A 26,517-nucleotide genomic window follows, 5' to 3' on the forward strand; every position below is an offset into this window, starting at 1 on the left:
CTAGTAATGAATTGTACTCAGTTTCGTATGCAGTAGGTAGGATAGAATACCCGTATGTCTCTAGTAATGAATTGTACTCAGTTTCGTATGCAGTAGGTAGGATAGAATACCCGTATGTCTCTATTATGAATTGTCCTCCGTTCTCTATGCACTATCAACTGTCATACTTGAGTAAAAGTAAAGATACCTTAGTATAAAATGACTCAAGTAAAAGTGAAACCCAGTTACTTGAAAAAAGTAGTGTTTGGTTTTAAATATACTTAAGTATCAAAATAAAATGTGATTGCAGAAATATACTAGGTTATCAAAAGTAAAAGTATAAATAATTTCAAATTACGTTATTTATAGTTTATTTTTATTTTTTAATAACGGTTAGCAAGGAGTACACTCCAACAATCAGACATCATTACAAATTAAGCATTTGTGTTTAGTGAGCCCTCTTGATGAGAGGCAGTAGGGATGACCAGGGATGTTCTCTGTTTAGTGAGAGCTCTAGATCAGAGGCAGTAGGGATGACCAGGGATGTTCTCTGTTTAGCGAGTCCTCCAGATCAGGGGCAGTAGGGATGACCAGGGATGTTCTCTGTTTAGTGAGTCCTCCAGATCAGAGGCAGTAGGGATGACCAGGGATGTTCTCTGTTTAGTGAGTCCTCCAGATCAGAGGCAGTAGGGATTACCAGGGATGTTCTCTGTTTAGCGAGTCCTCCAGATCAGGGGCAGTAGGGATGACCAGGGATGTTCTCTGTTTAGTGAGTCCTCCAGATCAGAGGCAGTAGGGATGACCAGGGATGTTCTCTGTTTAGTGAGTCCTCCAGATCAGAGGCAGTAGGGATGAACAGGGATGTTCTCTTGATACGTGAGAGAATTGGACCATTGTCCAATTTTTGTTCAAAATGTTACCGACCGCCTCAATTCGGTCTTATGTAGCAACATTTGAAATTGTTGTTTTTCATTGGATAAAAGCAGAGACAGAGATACAAAATGGTGTATCATACACTGCAGTTGAACATGGGAAAGTAATTCTGCTTTGAAATCTGATCAATTTGTAACCCCCCTTTTGAGAAAATGGCCCCTGAATGTTTTGGTGCACCTAAAGGAGAGCTCTTCTTTGTCTCCACCCATTCAGCATTGTTCACACCCTGTAAAGCCTTAGCCCTACCCATCTGTTAACTTCTTATGGTATAGGGGACGCTTGCGTCCCACTTGGCCAAAAGCCAGGGAAAATGCAGGCAAATTCAAATAAAATTATATAAAAATCTAACTTTCATTAAATCACACATGTAAGATATTCAATTAAAGCTACACTCGTTGTGAATCCAGCCAACATGTTAGATTTTAAGAAGGCTTTTCGGCGAAAGCATAAGAAGCTATTATCTGATGATAGCACAACAGTAAACAAAGAGATTAGCATATTTCAACCCTGCAGGCGCTACACAAAACTCAGAAATAAAATATAAAACACGCCTTACCTTTGACGAGCTTCTTTTGTTGGCACTCCAATATGTCCCATAAACATCACAATTGGTCCTTTTTGTTCGATTAATTCCGTCCATATATATCCAAAATGGCCATTTATTTGGCGCGTTTTATCCAGAAAAAAACAGCTTCCAAATTGTGCAACGTCACTACAAAATATCTCAAAAGTTGCGTGTAAACTTTGCCAAAACATTTCAAACTACTTTTGTAATACAACTTTATGTATTTTTAAACGTTAATAATCAATCAAATTGAAGACGGGTCTATCTGTGTTCCATACAGGAAGACAACAAATCAACGCTACTTTTCAAGTCTTGCGCAACTCTCAACAGTGTTACCCAGTTCCTAGATGGCCGTACTTCTTCATTGCACAAAGGAATAACCTCAACCAAATTCCAAAGACTGGTGATATCCAGTGGATGTGGTAGGAACTGAAAACAAGTTCCTAAGAAATATTGTTTCCCAATGAGAACTCACTGAACAGTCAGAGACCTAAAACTAACAAAAAAATCTGAACGGTTAGTCCTCTGGGTTTTGCCTGCTACATAAGTTCTGTTATACTCAGACATGATTCAAACAGTTTTAGAAACTTCAGAGTGTTTCCCAACCAAAGATTGCAACCAAAGCAAGACTATAAGTGGTGAAAGTAGTAGCCTACAATAATACCTTCTCTCATGTCGGTCACGGAGAAGGAGAGCCCACAGTCTTTGGGCCGTGTCGGTGCCACTGTATTATTTTCAAAACGGGCAAAAAAGGTGTTTAGTTTGTCTGGAAGCAAGATGTCGATGTCCGCACCGGGGCTGGTTTTCTTTTTGTAATCCGTGATTGTCTGTCGACCCTTCCACATACGTCTCGTGTTTGAGCTGTTGAACTGCGACTCCACTTTGTCTCTGTACTGAAGTTTTGCCTGTTTGATTGCCTTAAGGAGGGAATAACTATACAATTTGTATTCGACCATATTCCCAGTCGCCTTGCCATGACGAAATGTTGTGGTACATGCTTTCAATTTTGCGCAAATGCTACCATCCATCCACGGTTTCTGGTTAGGGTACGTTTTAAGTGGATACAACATCCTTCTAAAATCACTCACCGACTCAGGTTATACATTAATGTTATTCTCTGAGGCTACCCGGAACATATCCCAGTCCACGTGATCAAAACAATCTTGAAGCGTGGAATCCGATTGGTCAGACCAGCGTTGAATAGACCTAACCCCGGGTGCTTCCTGTTTTAGTTTCTGCCTATAGAAAGGGAGCAACAAAATGGAGTCTTGGTCAGATTTTCCGAAAGGAGGGTGAGGGAGGGCTTTGTATGCGTTGTGGTAGTTAAAGTAGCAATGGTCCAGAGTGTTACCGGCTCAGGTGCTGCATTCGATATGCTGATAGAATTTAGGTAGCCTTGTTTTCTAATTAGCTTTGTTAAAATCCCTACAATAAGGATAAATGGTTTCCAGTTTGCATGAAGTCAAGTGAAGTTCCTTGAGGGTCGTCTTGGTGAGGGGATATACAGTCGTGGCCAAAAGTTGAGAATTACACAAATATGAATTTTCACAAAGTCTGCTGCCTCAGTTTGTATTATGGCAATTTGCATTTACTCCAGAATGTTCTGAAGAGTGATCAGATGAATTGCAAAGTCCCTCTTTTCCATGCAAATGAACTGAATCCCCCAAAAACATTTCCACTGCATTTCAGCCCTGCCACAAAAGGACCAGCTGACATCATGTCAGTGATTCACTAGTTAACACAGGTGTGAGTGTTGACGAGGACAAGGCTGGAAATCACTCTGTCATGCTGATTGAGTTTTAATAATAGACTGAAAGCTTCAAAAGGAGGGTGGTGCTTGGAGGGGGTGGTGCTTGCTCATTGTTCTTCCTCTGTCAATCATGGTTACTTGCAAGGAAACACGTGCAGTCATCATTGCTTTGCACAAAAAAGGGCTTCACAGGCAAGGATATTGCTGCCAGTCAGATTGCACCTAAATCTTCCATTTATCGGACCATCAAGAACTTCAAGGAGAGCGGTTCAATTGTTGTGAAGGCTTCAGGGCGCCCAAGAAAGTCCAGCAAGCGCCAGGACCGTCTCCTATAGTTGATTCTGCTGTGGTATCGGGGCACCACCAGTACAGAGCTTGCACAGGAATGGCAGCAGGCAGGTGTGAGTCTATCTGCACGCACAGTGAGGCGAAGACTTTTGGAGGATGGCCTGGTGTTAAGAAGGGCAACAAAGAAGCCACTTCTCTCTGGGAAAAAAGTCAGGGACAGACTGATATTCTGCTAAATGTACAGGGATTGGACTGCTGAGGACTGGGGTGAAGTCATTTTCTCTGATGAATCCCCTTTCGGATTGTTTGGGGCATCCGGAAAAAAAGCTTGTCCGGAGAAGACCAGGTGAGCGCTACCATCAGTCCTGTGTCATGCCAACAGTAAAGCATCCTGAGACCATTCATGTGTGGGGTTGCTTCTCAGCCAAGGGAGTGGGCTCGCTCACAATTTTGCCAAAGAACACAGCCACGAATAAAGAATGGTACCAACACATCCTCTGAGAGCAACGTCTCCCAACCATCCAGGAACAGTTTGGTGATGAACAATGCCTTTTCCAGCATGATAGAGCACCTTGCCATAAGGCAAAAGTGATAACTAAGTGGCTCGGGGAACAAAACATCGATATTTTGGGTCCATGGCCAGGAAACTCCGCAGACCTTAATCCCATTGAGAACTTGTGGTCAATCCTCAAGAGGCGGGTGGACAAATAAAAACCCACAAATTCTGACAAACTCCATTCATTGATTATGCAAGAATGGGCTGCCATTAGTCAGGATGTGGCACAGAAGTTAATTGACAGCATGCCAGGGAGGATTGCAGAGGTCTTGAAAAAGAAGGGTCAACACTGCAAATGTTGACTTGCATCAACTTCATGTCATTGTCAATAAAAGCCTTTGACACTTATGAAATTGTCACAATCGTCAGAGAGGACGGACCCAAGGCGCAGCGTGAGTTGAGTTCCACATCTGTAATATACAGTGAAACTAAGACAACAACAAACATACAACGAACGTGAACTACGTGGTGCTGAATGCACTCACTCAAAACAATATCCCACAAAACACAGGTGGGAAAAAGGCTACCTAAATATTATCCCCAAATAGAGGCAATGATTTCCAGCTGCCTATAAATGGGAATCATACAAATCACCAACATAGAAATACACTGACCCCCCCCCCCCCCCCCCCCCCCTAGTCATGCTCTGACCCAAACACCATAGAGAACCAAGGGCTCTATGGTCAAGCATGACAGTACCCCCCCCCCCCCCCCTGCAAAGGTGCGGACTCAGGCTGCAAAACCTGAAACGAGGGGTGACTAGTGTCGGTGGCGGCTCCGGTGCGGGTCGTAGCCCACGCCCAGACCCCGGATGCGGCCATGGCGCCGTGCTGAACGCCGTGCCTGGACTGGGCACCGGCGCAGAGGAGGGCTCTGGCCATGAAGCTGGGTTGGACGCCGTGCCTGGACTGGGCACCTGCGCAGAGGAGGGCTCTGGCCATGAAGCTGGGTTGGACGCCGTGCCTGGACTGGGCACCGACGCAGAGGAAGGCTCCGGACCTGGAGCGGGACTGGACGCCGTGCCTGGACTGGGCACCAGCGCAGGAAGCTCTGGGCCGTTGACCGTCACTGGAAGCTCTGAGCAGTTGACCGTCACTGGAAGCTCTGGGCCGTTGACCGTCACTGGAGGTTCCGAGCTATAGAGGCACACTGGAGGCTTACGAGCCAGCAAGCTGACGTTATTCTTTATGAAAATGACTTTCTGACAAAATTTGAAATGTGTAATATCTGAAAAAGTAGCTAAACTCTTATTTATTTTATTTTATTTTAACTTTATTGATATTACTTCTATTAAACTAGGCAAGTCAGTTTAGAACAAATTCTTATTTTCAATGACGGCCTAGGAACAGTGGGTTAACTGCCTTGTTCAGGGGCAGAACAACATATTTGTACCTCGTCAGCTCGAGGATTCTATCTTGCATCCTTTCGGTTACTAGTCCAATGCTCTAACCACTAGGCTACCCTGCCGCCCCCATTATCCATATGAATGAATGCTTCAGAGCAGACTGGAACCATTTAACTCCGTTTTGTTTGTAGCTACATCTTGTTTTGTCATCTGCAGAAAGTAGCTTTTTCCAACAGATCTGTGGAATTCCTGTTAAATTCAGAGCATCAATTTTATTGAGAAAAGTAGCAAAAAGTTTGTAGTTCAAGATGGTTAATGTCTATAAATAATATCTTTCAAAAACGGTAGAAAGGACTGTCAACACATACTGAACAGCTCACGTTATAGACAGACGCATGCTACATGGTAGACCAATCAGAACTCATCTCCCTGCATGTCCAGCCCAGTCATTATCTCAGCCAATCATGGCTAGCAGGAAGGATCCTTCATTTTTCCGTGGCTAAACCAACTAGGCTCATAATTTAAGAATTATATTCGTATTTACAGATGGCATAGAAGTCTGTTGTTAAGGCATATGAAAGTTCACATGTTCCAAGAAATGCATTTTGATAAAAAGTTTCCTGAAACAATTCACAAATGTAACGAGTACCTGGGAAAATGTAGGGAGTAAAAATAACATTGCTTTCTTTAGGAATGTTGTGAAGTAAAAGTATATAAATAGTAAAGTACTGATACCAAAAACAACGACTTAAGAAGTACCTTTGGGTATTTTTAGCTAAGTACTTTACACCACTGCCGTTCTGTATGCAGTAGGTAGGATAGAATACCTGTATGTCTCTAGTAATGAATTGTACTCTGTTCTGTATGCAGTAGGTAGGATAGAATACCTGTATGTCTCTAGTAATGAATTGTACTCTGTTCTGTATGCAGTAGGTAGGATAGAATACCTGTATGTCTCTAGTAATGAATTGTACTCTGTTCTGTATGCAGTAGGTAGGATAGAATACCTGTATGTCTCTAGTAATGAATTGTACTCTGTTCTGTATGCAGTAGGTAGGATAGAATACCTGTATGTCTCTAGTAATGAATTGTACTCTGTTCTGTATGCAGTAGGTAGGATCGAATACCTGCATGTCTCTAGTAATGAATTGTACTCTGTTCTGTATGCAGTAGGTAGGATAGAATACCTGTATGTCTCTAGTAATGAATTGTACTCTGTTCTGTATGCAGTAGGTAGGATAGAATACCTGCATGTGTCTAGTAATGGGTGTGGCCAGTAGCCTAGTGTTTAGAGTAGGTTGCTTGATTGAATCCCCGAGCTGACAAGGTAAAAATATGTTGTTCTGCCCCTGAATAAGGCAGTTAACTCACTGTTCCCGGGCGCCGAAGACGTGGATGTCATTAAGGCAGCCCTCTGCACCTCTCTGATTCAGAGGGGTTGGGTTAAATGCGGAAGACAGATTTCAGTTGAATGCATTTAGTTGTACAACTAATTGTCCCTTGGATAGTGCACCAGAACACAACAATATGGTTTAAATGTTGACTGCTTTATTAGGTCTTTGTCAGTCAATAACCTGTTTCTCCTACAGTGTGGATCATGGTGGAGAGTGCAGGCTGAAATCAGGGCCGAGGAAATGTAAGTCTCTTCAATCCTAATTAACTGTATATTCAGAACTATAGTAACATAGTAACTAATCAATACTGGTTCTGTTCCTACAATACAACATTTGATATGAAGATGTGGATTGATTAAACTCTCCTTTTGTCTACAGATGCCTGTCATCTCACCTTGGACCCAAGTACAGCAAACCCAGACCTGATACTGTCTGAGGGGAACAGGAAGGTGACACCGGTGGTGGAGGACCAGCATTATGAAGACCATCCAGACAGATTTGACCGTTATCGCCAAGTTCTCTGCAGAGAAGGCTTATCTGATTCTCGTTATTACTGGGAGGTGGACTGGGATGGTGGTGGGCCTGCTATTGGTTTGGTGTACAAAGGAATGTTGGGAAGGGCTGGCATTTGTATTGGACTCACAAGCAATTCCTGGTGTATGTACTGCTCTGACAGCGTTACTGACTTTTACAATGCTGGAGTCCATAGTAGATCCATTCTTAGCCCTGTATCTAGCAGAGTTGGAGTGTATCTGGACTGGCCAGCTGGTACTTTGTCCTTCTATAGTGTGTCCTCCTCTGGTGCACTGACACACCTTCACACATTCTACACCACGTTCACTGAACCCCTCTATCCTGGATTTGGGTTTCTTTTGTTGAAAACCTCCTCAGTGACCCTGTATCAGATCAACGACATTCAAAGGTGAGGTCACAGTTGACAAAGGGCAAATCCTTGAAGTCGGAAGTCAACTAGCTTAATGATTGGTTTACCGGCCATCAATTAGCTTTCTGTTTGGTTACTTCACATACAGTGGAAGTCAGAAGTTTACATACACCTTAGCCAAATACATTTAAACTCTGTTTTTCACAATTCCTGACATTTAATCTTAGTAAAAAATTCCCTGTCTTAGGTCAATTAGGATCACCACTTTATTTTAAGAATGTGAAATGTCAGAATAATAGTAGAAAGAATATTTTATTTCAGCTTTTATTTCTTTCATCACCCAGTGGGTGAAGTTTACCCAGTGGGTCTGAAGTTTACATACACTCAATTAGTATTTGGTGGTATTGCCTTTAAATTGTCAATCGTTTTGGGTAGCCTTCCACAAGCTTCCCACAATAAGTTTTTTATTTTATTTATTATTTGTTTTACCTTTATTTAACTAGGCAAGTCAGTTAAGAACAAATTCTTATTTTCAATGACGGCCTAGGAACAGTGGGTTAACTGCCTGTTCAGGGGCAGAACAACAGCTTGGGTATTTGAACTTGCAACCTTTCGGTTACTAGTCCAATGCTCTAACCACTAGGCTACCCTGCCGCCCGTGAATTTTGGCCCATTCCTTCTGACAAAGATTGTGTAACTGAGTCAAGTTTGTAGGCCTCCTTGCTTTTTCAGTTCTGCCCACAAATTTTCTATGGGATTGAGGTCAGGGCTTTGTGATGGCCACTCCAATACCATGACTTTGGAAGACCCATTTGCGACCAAGCTTTAACTTCCTGACTGATGTCTTGAGATGTTGTTTCAATATATCCACGTAATTTTCCTGCCTCATGATGCCATCTATTTTGTGAAGTGCACCAGTCCTTCCTGCAGCAAAGATCCCCCACAACATGATGCTGCCACCCCTGTGCTTCACGGTTGGGATGGTGTTCTTCGGCTTGCAAGCCTCCCCCTTTTTCCTCCAAACATAACGATGATCATTATGGCCAAACAGTTCTATTTTTGTTTCATCAGACCAGAGGACATTTCTCTAAAAAGTATGATCTTTGTCCCCATGTGCAGTTGGAAACCGTAGTCTGGCTTTTTTTACGGCGGTTTTGGATCAGTGGCTTCTTCCTTGCTGAGCGGCCTTTCAGGTTATGTCAATATAGGACTCGTTTTACTGTGGATATAGATACTTTTGTACCTGTTTCCTTCAGCATCTTCACAAGATTCTTTGCTGTTATTCTGGGATTGATCTTCACTTTTCACACCAAAGTACGTTCATCTCTAGGTGACAGAGCACGTCTCCTTCCTGAGCGGTATGATGCCTGCGTGGTCCCATGGTGTTTATACTTGCGTACTATTGTTTGTACAGCTGAACGTGGTACCTTCAGGTGTTTGGAAATTGATCCCAAGGATGAACTAGACTTGTGGAGGTCTACAATTATTTTTCTGAGGTCTTGGCTGATTTCTTTAGATTTTCTCATGATGTCAAGCAAAGAGGCCTTGAAATACATCCACAGGAAAACCTGCAATTGACTAAAATTACGTCAATTAGTCTACCAGAAGCTTCTAATGCCATGACATCCTTTCCTGGAATTTTCCAAGCTTTTTAAAGGCACAGTCAACTTAGTGAATGTAAACTTCTGACCCACTGGAATTGTGATACAGTAAATTATAAGTGAAATAATCTGTCTGTTAACAGTTGTTGGAAAAATTACTTGTCATGCACAAAGTAGATGTCCTAACCGACTTGCCAAAACAATTGCATTGATGGAAGCAACAATCTGCAACATTAAAGCTGAACCACCCCTGATTATTATCAACAGCTGTAAAAAGTTGTCCACTGCAGGAAACCCTCACTGGTACCATAATTTATAGAAATATCCATGTATGCTATACAATATAAAGTTGTAGTTTGTTTAATCACGGTCAATCTGTCTGCTTTCCCAACACCAGAGACCATGGTGGAGAGAGTTGGATCAAGCCTGGACCTGAGGACACCAGAGACCATGGTGGAGAGAGTTGGATCAAGCCTGGACTTGAGGATACCAGAGACCATGGTGGAGAGAGTTGGATCAAGCCTGGACCTGAGGATACCAGAGACCATGGTGGAGAGTGTTGTATCAAGCCTGGACCTGAGGACACCAAAGACCATGGTGGAGAGAGTTGGATCAAGCCTGGACCTGAGGATACCAGAGACCATGGTGGAGAGAGTTGGATCAAGCCTGGACCTGAGGACACCAGAGACCATGGTGGAGAGTGTTGGATCAAGCCTGGACCTGAGGACACCAGAGACCATGGTGGAGAGAGTTGGATCAAGCCTGGACCTAAGAACACCAGAGACCATGGTGGAGAGAGTTGGATCAAGCCTGGACCTGAGGACACCAGAGACCATGGTGGAGAGTGTTGGATCAAGCCTGGACCTGAGGACACCAGAGACCATGGTGGAGAGAGTTGGATCAAGCCTGGACCTGAGGACACCAGAGACCATGGTGGAGAGTGTTGGATTAAGCCTGGACCTGAGGACACCAGAGACCATGGTGGAGAGTGTTGTATCAAGTCTGGACCTGAGAAATGTGAGTTTTAACTGATAATTGTTTATGACTCAAAATATTTTTAAAGCGTTCATTACAGTTGATTCCCAGGCAAGGAACACAATTATGATCTATTTGGTCAAAACAAACTTAAAGGTAGAGTCAGCGATATGACGTACAGTGCCTTGCGAAAGTATTCGGCCCCCTTGAACTTTGTGACCTTTTGCCACATTTCAGGCTTCAAACATAAAGATATAAAACTGTATTTTTTTGTGAAGAATCAACAACAAGTGGGACACAATCATGAAGTGGAACGACATTTATTGGATATTTCAAACTTTTTTAACAAATCAAAAACTGAAAAATTGGGCGTGCAAAATTATTCAGCCCCCTTAAGTTAATACTTTGTAGCGCCACCTTTTGCTGCGATTACAGCTGTAAGTCGCTTGGGGTATGTCTCTATCAGTTTTGCACATCGAGAGACTGACATTTTTTCCCATTCCTCCTTGCAAAACAGCTCGAGCTCAGTGAGGTTGGATGGAGAGCATTTGTGAACAGCAGTTTTCAGTTCTTTCCACAGATTCTCGATTGGATTCAGGTCTGGACTTTGACTTGGCCATTCTAACACCTGGATATGTTTATTTTTGAACCATTCCATTGTAGATTTTGCTTTATGTTTTGGATCATTGTCTTGTTGGAAGACAAATCTCCGTCCCAGTCTCAGGTCTTTTGCAGACTCCATCAGGTTTGGTCCTGTATTTGGCTCCATCCATCTTCCCATCAATTTTAACCATCTTCCCTGTCCCTGCTGAAGAAAAGCAGGCCCAAACCATGATGCTGCCACCACCATGTTTGACAGTGGGAATGGTGTGTTCAGGGTGATGAGCTGTGTTGCTTTTACGCCAAACATAACGTTTTGCATTGTTGCCAAAAAGTTCAATTTTGGTTTCATCTGACCAGAGCACCTTCTTCCACATGTTTGGTGTGTCTCCCAGGTGGCTTGTGGCAAACTTTAAACGACACTTTTTATGGATATCTTTAAGAAATGGCTTTCTTCTTGCCACTCTTCCATAAAGGCCAGATTTGTGCAATATACGACTGATTGTTGTCCTATGGACAGAGTCTCCCACCTCAGCTGTAGATCTCTGCAGTTCATCCAGAGTGATCATGGGCCTCTTGGCTGCATCTCTGATCAGTCTTCTCCTTGTATGAGCTGAAAGTTTAGAGGGACGGCCAGGTCTTGGTAGATTTGCAGTGGTCTGATACTCCTTCCATTTCAATATTATCGCTTGCACAGTGCTCCTTGGGATGTTTAAAGCTTGGGAAATCTTTTTGTATCCAAATCCGGCTTTAAACTTCTTCACAACAGTATCTCGGACCTGCCTGGTGTGTTCCTTGTTCTTCATGATGCTCTCTGCGCTTTTGACGGACCTCTGAGACTATCACAGTGCAGGTGCATTTATACGGAGACTTGATTACACACAGGTGGATTGTATTTATCATCATTAGTCATTTAGGTCAACATTGGATCATTCAGAGATCCTCACTGAACTTCTGGAGAGAGTTTGCTGCACTGAAAGTAAAGGGGCTGAATAATTTTGCACGCCCAATTTTTCAGTTTTTGATTTGTTAAAAAAGTTTGAAATATCCAATAAATGTCGTTCCACTTCATGATTGTTGTTGATTCTTCACAAAAAAATACAGTTTTATATCTTTATGTTTGAAGCCTGAAATGTGGCAAAAGGTCGCAAAGTTCAAGGGGGCCGAATACTTTCGCAAGGCACTGTAGATGCACAACGTAAACAGCATAGTGGGTCAATTTCTACAACAACTAAGAGTGTTGGAGAGCAAGGCTAAACTTCTCTGCTGTTTTGGTCCCATGACTACCACACTGTAAGAGAGTGAAGAGAACCCACGCACATGGGTAGATACTGTGTGTGACTGTGTGAGAGAGAAGTCAGGCATCTTGCTCATCACAATATCTGTGGTGCTGCTCGTACATCATGATTTATCTGACTCTACCTTTAAGCTCTCATCCTAGGATCTACCAGAAATCAGGCCCCCAACATCTACAAAACATGGACCAGAACGATGTTGTTTCCTGCTTCTACAAACATTCATTAATATAACACTAATGTCAGATTATGGTCTGCTAATGAGTGTACATTCTGAAACTGTTGCTCACTTATATTCATTTTTATTACAAGTCTAATTATAAATTCATTATTCCAGGATATTGTCAGTTTTAAATAACAACTACTTTTGACTTCAGTGATTCCTCAGAGCTGTAAGACTTGTGACCATGTTGAGGTAAGTCATAATGTCAATTCTTACTTTTACATACCTGCAGGAGTCAGGTACAGTCTCAAAGCCAGGTGTGTACTGACCAACCATTCATACTGGGATATAGACAGTCCTGTGTTCTGCTTGTAGGCATGCAGGATTTTACCTGTTGTCATATTTTGTCATTAGACAGTTTAATTGATAATTCACCAGCATTCCATGTAACATTGAATAAATACATTAGATGAGTTACTTTGGTTAATGGGCCAGTTTCCCAGACACAGATTAAGTCTAGTCCTGGACCTTATAGAACTTTCTATTGAAACTTCCATTGAGCATGCTTTTTAGTCCAGCACTAGACTCTATCTGTGTCCAGGAAACAGGCCCCATATGTATTACTGACATGCTTGTCCTTGTTCAGGACTCCACACACTGGCTTCAGATTGAACCCTTGACTTCCACTGTCCAGGGAGTGACAATGTTCAGGTAAAATAACTACTTTTAACATTTCATTCCACTTGCTAGTGTATTTCCCCATTATCTTTGGGAATAGTCTTCTAATCCAACCTCTCCATTTGACCATTGACCCTCTCTACCATATCTTGTTGTTGTCCTCAGACACAGGACACCCAAAGGGAGTTATGAGTGCACAGTGTCTGGGCTCCGCTGGCTGTGTGAGAGAGATGTCATTCTGAAGTATCACTTCAGGAACTGGGAACCCTACAGTCAACTTCTGAAAGACATGCAGTACACACAAGGTGGTCCATTGCTGGACATCACTATGGAGTTAGGTGAACTGGAGGAAGTTCATCTGCCACACTTTGTCTGTTTAGGTAAAACCATATGGAAACAGTATTCAGGAAAGACATTTCCATGTAACTGAGTTTCACTTCCTGAAATAATGAATTCATTATTCTGGGAGTTTGAGTTTACTGTGATCTGGTACTGCATATTCTTTGTGTTTTTTTAGAATAATGAATAATTCAATATTTGTCTTTCTGTCTCCTTTGTACTGTGTTGTTCAGGGACCAACCCTTCCCTGAGGAATGAGATGAAGATTCTTCATGTAGAGGAACATGGAGTGTCTTTAGAGGAAGTGCATGAGGTCACCAGATTCCATGTTAAGATTCTCCATCCCAAGTTCTCACCTATCGCTCTGATACTGAGATTACTGTCTTGGAACTTAGATGTCCACTGTGACGTGGTCCTCTATATGGCAGTAAAAAAGTCAACAGTCATTTCAAGGCTGTACCTGCTCCTCAGAAACTCCAGTCAGAAAGAGGTGAGCCACTATCACTGAAGTGACAACAGGATGTTGAAACCTACTGAAGGAAAGATGATAGTTTGTTGAAAATCTCTAGATTACAAAGACAACGTGCAGCTCTGTGAGAAATCTATTTCTGTCTCGTTCATTTGAAGAGCCAGTAGACGGCACTCTTCCCTCTGGTCGAAGGAGAACCCAATGCCCGGGGCAGTGAAGGGGACATTGCCCTGCGTAGGGCGCTGTCTTTCAGATGGCATGTTAAACGGGTGGCCTCTCCATGGTCACTGAAGATCCCATGGCACTTATCGTAAGAGTGAGGATGTTAACCCCGGTGTCCTGACTCTCAATGGTCACTAAAGATCCAATGGCACTTATCGTAAGAGTGAGGATGTTAACCCCGGTGTCCTGACTAAATTCCCAATCTGGCCCTCATACCATCATGGCTACCTAATCATCCCCAGCTTCCAATTGGCTCATTTTCCCCCTCTCCTCTCCCCTGTAACTCTTCTCCAGGTCGTTGCTGTAAAAGAGAATCTCCTCTCAGTCAACTTACCTGGTACACCTTTAAAATAATATCCTGGTAAAATAGGGATAGTAAAACAAAAGCAAACACATTTGTTGTTGTTGACAAAAAATGGATTGCTCAGTGAGCTGCATGTTGTGTGAATTGCGAGACTACATTGTTCTGACTGACTACTACATTGCTCATTTTGTAGGCTGTTCAGGAACGGGAGAAAAATCAGGTGTCCAAAGGATTTTCAGAATTCGTCCTGTCAAGTCCAAACGGGTCCTTAAAGCTGAACAGTTGGTTTGCGTTCAAGAATCCCCGCTCCACTTCCATCAATCCAGAGGTGTAGTTTTATCAGGCTGAGGACATGAATCTGTCATATTGTATATGAATAACTGGAATGTCATTCTATTTCACTCTCTCTTTCTCTCTCTGTCTGTTGTCTCAATCGTTGCACCATATGGCCTCCTACAGAAGATTCAGCTGTTACCTGCAGACACCACACCAAGCTGTTGTCAGATGATAATGGGAAACACAGGGGTGGACATTGAGATGGAGTTAATCGGGGATGATGAGAGGACAGTATGGAAATCAGTGTTATCAAAAGGTAAGAAATACTAGACATGAACAGTATGTCAATCATCAATGTCCTTTTCTAAAAGATGCTATTAAAATGCTTTATGATATTTTCTATTGTTTGTTTTTCAGATGTGTACAGCAACGACTCTCATCCAACATGTAGGTTTGTTTTTGTGGACGAGGTTTATAAAATGGCTTATAGAGCTAACATCTCTTCAAGTTGGGATGAAGGACACTGATGAAGGTCTTCATGAGTCATGTTCAGTGGGGTGATGAAGGCCTTCATGGGTCTTGTTCAGTGGGGTGATGAAGGTCTTCATGTGTCGTGTTCAGTGGGGTGATGAAGGTCCTCATGAGTCGTGTTCAGTGGGGTGATGAAGGTCCTCATGAGTCGTGTTCAGTGGGGTGATGAAGGTCTTCATGAGTCGTGTTCAGTGGGGTGATGAAGGTCTTCATGAGTCGTGTTCAGTGGGGTGATGAAGGTCTTCATGAGTCGTGTTCAGTGGGGTGATGAAGGTCTTCATGAGTCGGGTGCAGTGGGGTGATGAAGGTCTTCATGAGTCGTGTTCATTAGGGTGATGAAGGTCTTCATGAGTCATGTTCAGTGGGGTGATGAAGGTCTTCATGAGTCGTGTTCAGTGGGGTGATGAAGGTCTTCATGAGTCATGTTCAGTGGGTTGATGAAGGTCTTCATGAGTCGTGTTCAGTGGGGTGATGAAGGTCTTCATGAGTCACATTCAGTGGGGTGATGAAGGTCTTCATGAATCATGTTCAATGGGGTGATGAAGGTCTTCATGAGTCATGTTCAGTGGGGTGATGAAGGTCTTCATGAGTCATGTTCAGTGGGTTGATGAAGGTCTTCATGAGTCGTGCTCAGTGGGGTGATGAAGGTCTTCATGAGTCGTGTTCAGTGGGGTGATGAAGGTCTTCATGAGTCATGTTCAGTGGGGTGATGAAGGTCTTCGTGAGTCGTGTTCAGTGGGGTGATGAAGGTCTTCGTGAGTCGTGTTCAGTGGGGTGATGAAGGTCTTCGTGAGTCGTGTTCAGTCGGGTGATGAAGGTCTTCATGAATCATGTTCAATGGGGTGATGAAGGTCTTCATGAGTCATGTTCAGTGGGGTGATGAAGGTCTTCATGAGTCATGTTCAGTGAGGTGATGAAGGTCTTCATGAGTCGTGTTCAGTGGGGTCATGAAGGTCTTCATGAGTCGTGTTCAGTGGGGTGATGAAGGTCTTCATGAGTCTTGTTGAAGGTGATGAAGGTGTAATGATATAAATACTTACAAAGGCACTGTATATGAGGCCTTGTCTTTGTAGAAAGTTGAATCTGTGCTTGAAATGTGATACTTGACTGAGGGACCTTCCAGATGTTGTATGTATGGGGGACAGGTCCAATTTGACATTACAGAGTATTTTCAGTCGACTTAACATTACAATTAAATCCATTTTAATCCCACTATGTAACACAATAGAGATATCCAAGGGGTATGAACACTTTTGCCAGGCTCTGTATGTTATGTAGAATAGACAATCGTGTCAGCCAGGGTAGGTGTCAATTCCAAATAAATCAGTCAATTCAGGAAGTAAACTGAAATTCCAATTCAATAACTGGAAAAGGGCATCTACTTTTAACTTTCAGTGACTTCTCAATAAACCCAATAGGAATTTCATTTTTATTTTTTGACTGACTTCAATTGTAATTGCCTACAACCCTGGAGTCAGCTCTATTCAAGAAATGACTATCATAGGAATGGTAACCGGAGAGACTGCAAGATGTAGAAACAGCTGCTGTTAACCCTAAAACCATATTAATTTAATTGACCCCCCCTTCAGCATTAACACTCTCTGGGATTCCTGCTGAGGAGTTTCTGAAGAAACACAGGGCTATACTCATTCAGGGAGTCAAAAACACAATGCCAATAGCAGATAATCTGTCGTCAAAGTACATGATTGGTGATGAAGAGTACTCCAGAATAAAAGCTGAAACAACTGAACAGGAGCGAATGAGAGAACTACTGAACGCAGTCCTCCCTAAAGGACCAGAAGTGATGGGAGCTTGTCTCAAAGCTCTCAGTGAACATGAACACCATCTTGTTAAGTACTTGAGTGAATCTAGGTAAGACCGGTTTCTTTTTCTCCCTCCCTTGAATATGTGGAATGATTAAATATAGGTAAAATAAAAACATAGCTACCCAGATCAAAGAGAAAGTATTTTTCAGAATGGAAGCATGTTTTTGTGTTGCTGCCTGTAATAGATGTATATTTTTATAGTTCTATCATAGGACCACCATTACATCATTATCTCAGGTGTATCAAGGACCATCATCAAATCATTATCTCAGGTGTATCATAGGACCAAATACGCAAATCATTATCTCCGGTGTATCATAGGACCATCATCTCATCATTATCTCAGGTGTATATCAGGACCATCATCACATCACATCATTATCTCATAGGACCATCATCACATCATTATCTCAGGTGTATCAGGACCATCATCACATCATTATCTCAGGTGTATCGTAGGACCATCATCACATCATGATCTCAGGTGTATCATAGGACCATCATCACATCATTATCTCAGGTGTACCATAGGACCATCATCTCATCATTATCTCAGGTGTATCAGGACCATCATCACATCATTATCTCAGGTGTATCGTAGGACCATCATCACATCATTATCTCAGGTGTATCATAGGACCATCATCACCTCAGGTGTATCAGGACCATCATCACATCATTATCTCAGGTGTATCACAGGACCATCATCACATCATTATCTCAGGTGTATCATAGGACCATCATCACATCATTATCTCAGGTGTATCTCACTCCTCATTCTTCTCCATATTTTCTGATCTCTCTCTTCCTTCCCGTTTTGTAGCACCTAATCTGAAGATTCTGAGGCCTGTCTCCTAGTCTGTGGACAAAGACACTTCTTCACCTAATCTGAAGATGCTGAGGCCTGTCTTTTAGTCTGTGGACAAAGACACTTCTCCACCTAATCTGAAGATGCTGAGGCCTGTCTCCTAGTCTGTGGACAAAGACACTTCTTCACCTAATCTGAAGATGCTGAGGCCTGTCTCCTAGTCTGTGGACAAAGACACTTCTCCACCTAATCTGAAGATGCTGAGGCCTGTCTCCTAGTCTGTGGACAAAGACACTTCTCCACCTAATCTGAAGATGCTGAGGCCTGTCTCCTAGTCTGTGGACAAAGACACCTCTTCACCTAATCTGAAGATACTGAGGCCTGTCTCCTAGTCTGTGGACAAAGACACTTAAATGATTGTAATGGAAATGTTTATGTTTGTGCTATTATTTTAACAAATGTCTGTGTTTTATTCATGTGCTGTTCTATAAACCAATGTGTGTTCATTAAGTGGCCGACTGTACAAATCCTCACTATCAGTAGCTGTAATTTGGCAGTAAGGCCAGACGTTGGTTTGAGAAGGAGAGATCTCAGTTTCAGTTTAGAGAGAAGAAGACTGGTGACGTGTTGGTCTGTCAAATGCTATGAACCAGTATTGGTCGGTCACATGAATGGAACAAAATGGTAATGAATCATGAATAAATGATAAATATAATATAATAATATATCTGTGTATAGCATATATAAGACAACTGCTGGGTCTGACCAGGGAGAGCTCATGATTGACATGTGTACTATGGTTCATTGAGTTGGGTCTGACCTGGGAGAGATCCTGATTGACATGTGTACTATGGTTCATTGAGTTGGGTCTGACCAGGTAGAGATCCTGATTGACATGGGCACTATGGTACATTGAGTTGGGTCTGACCAGGTAGAGATCCTGATTGACATGTGTACTGTGGTACATTGAGTTGGGTCTGACCAGGGAGAGATCCTGATTGACATGTGTACTATGGTACATTGAGTTGGGTCTGACCAGGTAGAGATCCTGATTGACATGTGTACTGTGGTACATTGAGTTGGGTCTGACCAGGGAGAGATCCTGATTGACATGTGTACTGTGGTACATTGAGTTGGGTCTGACCAGGGAGAGATCCTGATTGACATGTGTACTGTGGTACATTGAGTTGGGTCTGACCAGGGAGAGATCCTGATTGACATGTGTACTGTGGTACATTGAGTTGGGTCTGACCAGGGAGAGATCCTGATTGACATGTGTACTGTGGTACATTGAGTTGGGTCTGACCAGGGAGAGATCCTGATTGACATGTGTACTGTGGTACATTGAGTTGGGTCTGACCAGGGAGAGATCCTGATTGACATGTGTACTGTGGTACATTGAGTTGGGTCTGACCAGGAATAGTCAGATTGTAAATGTTATTCGAACATCACATATAAGATGCAGCATTATTTGGTGAACATTTGTTGTGCATTTTGTTGTAGAGAATTCCTGCTAATACTGGCTAGCAACTTACTGTGTCTGGTGGGGGGGGTTCGTATATGTTGTACAGTGTGTGAGTGCAGAGTTGGATGGTGAGCCCTGCATTGACGTGCTATCAGAATACATCTCCATGACTGGTGCTACAAGTTGGAGTTCGTGTCGATGATTGATTGTACACAACGCAAGAAGAGGACTGTTACAGTGGATGGTGTCAGATATTGAATAGAGGTGCTGGTGTCAGATATTGAAAAAGAGGTGATAGTGTCAGATATTGAATAGAGGTGATAGTGTCAGATATTGAATAGAGGTGCTAGTGTCAGATATTGAATAGAGGTGCTGGTGTCAGATATTGAATAGAGGTGATGGTGTCAGATATTGAATAGAGGTGATAGTGTCAGATATTGAATAGAGGTGCTGGTGTCAGATATTGAATAGAGGTGCTAGTGTCAGATATTGAATAGAGGTGCTGGTGTCAGATATTGAATAGAGGTGATGGTGTCAGATATTGAATAGAGGTGATAGTGTCAGATATTGAATAGAGGTGATAGTGTCAGATATTGAATAGAGGTGCTGGTGTCAGATATTGAATAGAGGTGATAGTGTCAGATATTGAATACAACCAAAAGGTTGTATTTGTCTCACTCAGTTGTGGTTTGATGTGTAAAAATGTAAACATATCTACAAATAGAGGACCATTAGGACAATTCAAGTTGATTCATCAATGACAAATATACTTCATATTAGTAGTCAATACTCACCAATAAGCCATCCGTCCTCAACAGCTCCCTCCTGTAGGCGGAAAGGCCAACACTGTTCTGAAGAACGAACAAGTCGTACTTTCTACCTGGCCACCACATTCAGTCTTTTACACATAACATGACCTATCATCACCTTCACATTAAGAGTAGAAACCTTCTCTGTTCACATAGTCTATCACCTTCACATTAAGAGTAGAAACCTTCTCTGTTCACATAGTCTATCACCTTCACATTAAGAGTAGATGTCTTCTCTGTTCACATAGTCTATCACCTTCACATTAAGAGTAGAAGACTTCTCTGTTCACATAGTCTATCACCGTCACATTAAGAGTAGAAACCTTCTCTGTTCACATAGTCTATCACCTTCACATTAAGAGTAGAAACCTTCTTTGTTCATATAGCCTAGTAGAACTCGTTTTTGGATGGTGCTCTTATGGCGATGTGGCTACCGTCTATTTCTCCATTCGTATTTGGGAACCCATTGATGGCAAAGAAACCCCTCTTAACCTGTTGCGTGTGTGAGATGCCTCTGGCTGAAAAGTTCCCCTTGCCGCCTCTACACTCTAACCACTAGGCTACCCTGCCGCCTCTACACTCTAACCACTAGGCTACCCTGCCACCTCTACACTCTAACCACTAGGCTACCCTGCCGCCCAGTGTGTGAGATGCCTCTGGCTGAAAAGTTCCCCTTGCCGCCTCTACACTCTAACCACTAGGCTACCCTGCCGCCTCTACACTCTAACCACTAGGCTACCTGCCGCCTCTACACTCTAACCACTAGGCTACCCTGCCACCTCTACACTCTAACCACTAGGCTACCCTGCCGCCCAGTGTGTGAGATGCCTCTGGCTGAAAAGTTCCCCTTGCCAAAAACCCGAGGATGGATTTGGATGCAGCGGTGCCAAATCTTCCAACAGATCAGAACAGACATCTCTCATTGTGTTTCCATTATCTCAGTCTGTTATAGTATTTACACAGTAGTTGACCTTTCACACGTTCCTCTAACTTAACACATTACTGGCCTTTATATGGATGATTATCGCATCAAATGACCTGATGTGGTCAGATTATATACAGCCTGTCAAGACATGTTGAATTCACACTGGAAATACAAATAAATAAAACAATACTGTCATTATTACTCTCACAATTTCACACATTTTCAACATACAGAATATTTTCCCCATTCTACACTTGACAAGCCGTTCCCTCATTCCACCACGCGGCACTGTTCTGTACGTACCATGGTCACGGGGCTGCACACTGTCAAGATAACGTTTATATTCATGAATCTCACACTTTTCGCGGTAATGATCCCTAGCATGGTTCACACACAGATTATCTCCTACGTCTGATTAATTAAATGAGGCCTCAGGTAATGAATAATAATAATAACAACAGTAAAAAATATTCATTATTTTGAAAACAAGAAAAATCTTAAAGTGCATCAAATAAAGGAGAAAATAAAGGTTAACAAACAACACATTAGTGTGTTTGGGGGGTTTGAAACAGAATTGTATTTTAGAACAAAACAGGACAGAAACAAAACTATGAGAAGACGGGAGACAAATTCAAAGGAAATTAAACCAAAGCTGGTTTGTTGTTACTAATGACCTCCATGGATCACTTCCTCAGTTATACATTACCCAAACAGACTCGTACCCTTCCCCCCCACCACCCAACAGACTCTTACCCTGCCCCCCAACACCTAACAGACTCGTACTCTTCCCCCCCACACCTAACAGACTCTTACCCTTCCCCCCCACCACCTAACAGACTCTTACCCTGCCCCACCAACACCTAACAGACTCTTACCCTTCCCCCCCACCACCCAAACAGACTCGTACCCTTCCCCCCACCACCTAACAGACTCTTACCCTGCCCCCCAACACCTAACAGACTCTTACCCTTCCCCCCCACCACCTAACAGACTCTTACCCTTCCCCCAACACCTAACATACTCTTACCCTGCCCCCCAACACCTAACAGACTCTTACCCTTCCCCCAACACCTAACAGACTCTTACCCTGCCCCCCCAACACCTAACAGACTCTTACCCTGCCCCCCCAACACCTAACAGACTCTTACCCTGCCCCCCCACTACCTAACAGACTCCTACCCTGCCCCCCCAACACCTAACAGACTCTTACCCTTCCCCCCCACCACCTAACAGACTCTTACCCTTCCCCCAACACCTAACAGACTCTTACCCTTCCCCCCAAAACCTAACAAACTCTTACCCTTCCCCCCAACACCTAACAGACTCCTACCCTGCCCCCCACCACCTAACAGACTCTTACGATTCCCCCCCACCACCTAACAGACTCTTACCCTTCCCCCCCACCACCTAACAGACTCTTACCCTGCCCCCCACCATCTAACAGACTCTTCCCCCCCACCACCTAACAGACTCTTACCCTGCCCCCCACCATCCAACGGACTCTTACCCTGCCCCCACCACCTAACAGACTCTTACCCTTCCCCCCCACCATCCAACAGACTCTTACCCTGTCCCCACCACCTAACAGACTCTTACGATTCCCCCCCACCACCTAACAGACTCTTACCCTTCCCCCCCACCACCTAACAGACTCTTACCCTGCCCCCCACCATCTAACAGACTCTTCCCCCCCACCACCTAACAGACTCTTACCCTGCCCCCCACCATCCAACGGACTCTTACCCTGCCCCCCAACACCTAACAGACTCTTACCCTTCCCCCCCACCACCTAACAGACTCTTACCCTTCCCCCAACACCTAACATACTCTTACCCTGCCCCCCAACACCTAACAGACTCTTACCCTTCCCCCAACACCTAACAGACTCTTACCCTGCCCCCCCAACACCTAACAGACTCTTACCCTGCCCCCCCAACACCTAACAGACTCTTACCCTGCCCCCCCACTACCTAACAGACTCCTACCCTGCCCCCCCAACACCTAACAGACTCTTACCCTTCCCCCCACCACCTAACAGACTCTTACCCTTCCCCCAACACCTAACAGACTCTTACCCTTCCCCCCAAAACCTAACAAACTCTTACCCTTCCCCCCAACACCTAACAGACTCCTACCCTGCCCCCCACCACCTAACAGACTCTTACGATTCCCCCCACCACCTAACAGACTCTTACCCTTCCCCCCCACCACCTAACAGACTCTTACCCTGCCCCCCACCATCTAACAGACTCTTCCCCCCCACCACCTAACAGACTCTTACCCTGCCCCCCACCATCCAACGGACTCTTACCCTGCCCCCACCACCTAACAGACTCTTACCCTTCCCCCCCACCATCCAACAGACTCTTACCCTGTCCCCACCACCCAACAGACTCTTACCCTCCCCCCCACCACCTAACAGACTCTTACCCTGCCCCCCACCATCCAACAGACGCTTACTCTTACAATTTTACATTCCTTTTCACAATGCAAATAGTAAATGGTAACAATAGACCTTTACAGGCCTTGTTACATTAACACCTATTGACAGAATTTAACCCGCAACATATTTGATGTGGATTCTGGTCTCCAGAATGGAAAATGTTGGGAACCACCGAGCTAGTCAGTCACATCTGTTTGTTAACATGATAGGAAGGGTAACCAATGATATAAAATTATTTTGCAAACCCAAAACAGACTGATTAGAATGTTTGGTATATGACTTTACATTGAACTAATCACAGTAATCAGAGATCAACTCAAACACACAGTATGTACAAAGACACACAAAATACATTCATTTTAATTTACATATACTGCATGTATTTGACAGAGATTCTGCACATCAGGAATATGATGCCATTTGTGACATCTTTGGCTGATCAGTAAAGATCGAGGGTCATGCTCAGGGGGTTACCATGGAGATAGAGGAATATGTAAAGGAGTGACAGGTTAACAGCTCCTTATACAGTGCCTTGCGAAAGTATTCGGCCCCCTTGAACTTTGCGACCTTTTGCCACATTTCAGGCTTCAAACATAAAGATATAAAACTGTATTTTTTTGTGAAGAATCAACAACAAGTGGGACACAATCATGAAGTGGAACGACATTTATTGGATATTTCAAACTTTTTAACAAATCAAAAACTGAAAAATTGGGCGTGCAAAATTATTCAGCCCCTTTACTTTCAGTGCAGCAAACTCTCTCCAGAAGTTCAGTGAGGATCTCTGAATGATCCAATGTTGACCTAAATGACTATTGATGATAAATACAATCCACCTGTGTGTAATCGAGTCTCCGTATAAATGCACCTGCACTGTGATAGTCTCAGAGGTCCGTTAAAAGCGCAGAGAGCATCATGAAGAACAAGGAACACACCAGGCAGGTCCGAGATACTGTTGTGAAGAAGTTTAAACCCGGATTTGGATACAAAAAGATTTCCCAAGCTTTAAACATCCCAAGGAGCACTGTGCAAGCGATAATATTGAAATGGAAGGAGTATCAGACCACTGCAAATCTACCAAGACCTGGCCGTCCCTCTAAACTTTCAGCTCATACAAGGAGAAGACTGATCAGAGATGCAGCCAAGAGGCCCATGATCACTCTGGATGAACTGCAGAGATCTACAGCTGAGGTGGGAGACTCTGTCCATAGGACAACAATCAGTCGTATATTGCACAAATCTGGCCTTTATGGAAGAGTGGCAAGAAGAAAGCCATTTCTTAAAGATATCCATAAAAAGTGTCGTTTAAAGTTTGCCACAAGCCACCTGGGAGACACACCAAACATGTGGAAGAAGGTGCTCTGCTCAGATGAAACCAAAATTGAACTTTTTGGCAACAATGCAAAACGTTATGTTTGGCGTAAAAGCAACACAGCTCATCACCCTGAACACACCATCCCCACTGTCAAACATGGTGGTGGCAGCATCATGGTTTGGGCCTGCTTTTCTTCAGCAGGGACAGGGAAGATGGTTAAAATTGATGGGAAGATGGATGGAGCCAAATACAGGACCATTCTGGAAGAAAACCTGATGGAGTCTGCAAAAGACCTGAGACTGGGACGGAGATTTGTCTTCCAACAAGACAATGATCCAAAACATAAAGCAAAATCTACAATGGAATGGTTCAAAAATAAACATATCCAGGTGTTAGAATGGCCAAGTCAAAGTCCAGACCTGAATCCAATCGAGAATCTGTGGAAAGAACTGAAAACTGCTGTTCACAAATGCTCTCCATCCAACCTCACTGAGCTCGAGCTGTTTTGCAAGGAGGAATGGGAAAAAAATTCAGTCTCTCGATGTGCAAAACTGGTAGAGACATACCCCAAGTGACTTACAGCTGTAATCGCAGCAAAAGGTGGCGCTACAAAGTATTAACTTAAAGGGGCTGAATAATTTTGCACGCCCAATTTTTCAGTTTTTGATTTGTTAAAAAAGTTTGATATATCCAATAAATGTCGTTCCACTTCATGATTGTGTCCCAGTTTTATATATTTATGTTTGAAGCCTGAAATGTGGCAAAAGGTCGCAAAGTTCAAGGGGGCCGAATACTTTCGCAAGGCACTGTATGTCCTTCAGCCACTCTCAAGTCATTGGTAAAGGAGTGACAGGTTAACAGCGGGTCCAGCTAGGTACCTAGTGGAGGACTAACTGACCCTCCTGCTAGATAGGGGTCCAGCTAGGTACCTAGTGGAGGACTAACTGACCCTCCTGCTAGATAGGGGTCCAGCTAGGTACCTAGTGGAGGACTGACTGACCCTCCTGTTAGAAGATCCACACGTCCAGGAGGCTGCAGAAGGAGAGAGGCTGTGTGGTTGGACCTAACTGACCCTCCTGCTAGAAGATCCACACGTCCAGGAGGCTGCAGAAGGAGAGAGGCTGTGTGGTTGGACCTAACTGACCCTCCTGCTAGAAGATCCACACGTCCAGGAGGCTGTGTGGTTGGACCTTTCGTACGTGCCTTCTCTGCCCTCTCAGCTATCCCCCTTAGTGAGTCCATTTCCTCATCCCATAAAGAATCTAAGGAAGGTCAAGATGACAACGTGGTGGTGTGTATCTTTGACTAGCCTCACACAGTGACACTCAAAGTCAATCTTAAATGAATCATTATTTATTGTCAGTGAGCTGGAGAGGTTCCAACCAACTCAATGCACCATAGTACACATGTCAATCAGGGGCTATGCCTGGGGCAGCCCCAGCAGTTTTCTTATATATAGCTATACACAGACAAGTTACATTTGCATGATTTAGCATAATTAATGAATCATTACTGTTTGCTTCATTCATGTGACCGACCAATACTGGTTCATAGCATTTGACAGACCAACACCTCACGAGACTTCTTCTCTCTAAGATGAGATCTTGAAACTGAGATATCTCGTTCTCAAACCAACGTCTGGCCTTACTGCCAAATTACAGCGACTGATAGTGAGGATTTGTACAGTCAGCCACTTGCATGAACACAGAAATTAGTTTACAGAACAGCACATGAATAAAACACAGACATTTGTTAAATTAATAGCACAAACAAACATTTC

General features: G+C 43.5%; 2 protein-coding genes across 3 annotated transcripts in view; one reads left to right on the forward strand and one right to left on the reverse strand.

The window, feature by feature from the left end:
• LOC110530955 (protein NLRC3-like) overlaps positions 1-26,517 on the reverse strand; it is a 79,379-nt gene that overhangs the window by 34,251 nt on the left and 18,611 nt on the right. The window lies entirely within an intron of this gene.
• Positions 12,783-18,500, forward strand: LOC118936811 (NACHT, LRR and PYD domains-containing protein 1 homolog). 2 transcript variants are annotated; one of them, XM_036934178.1, is made up of 8 exons: positions 12,783-13,038; positions 13,171-13,385; positions 13,578-13,834; positions 14,533-14,667; positions 14,802-14,931; positions 15,033-15,062; positions 16,736-17,018; positions 17,796-18,500. In XM_036934178.1, the coding sequence occupies exons 1-8, from the start codon at positions 12,890-12,892 to the stop codon at positions 17,800-17,802; spliced, it is 1,206 nt and encodes a 401-aa protein (XP_036790073.1). In that variant the 5' UTR covers positions 12,783-12,889; the 3' UTR covers positions 17,803-18,500. The 2 variants fall into 2 exon arrangements, with proteins under 2 accessions (XP_036790073.1, XP_036790072.1); XM_036934177.1 differs by having other exon boundaries at positions 12,788-13,038; positions 14,799-14,931.

The sequence above is a fragment of the Oncorhynchus mykiss genome, chromosome 10 (genome assembly GCF_013265735.2).
Source record: "Oncorhynchus mykiss isolate Arlee chromosome 10, USDA_OmykA_1.1, whole genome shotgun sequence".
Lineage (NCBI taxonomy): Eukaryota > Metazoa > Chordata > Actinopteri > Salmoniformes > Salmonidae > Oncorhynchus > Oncorhynchus mykiss.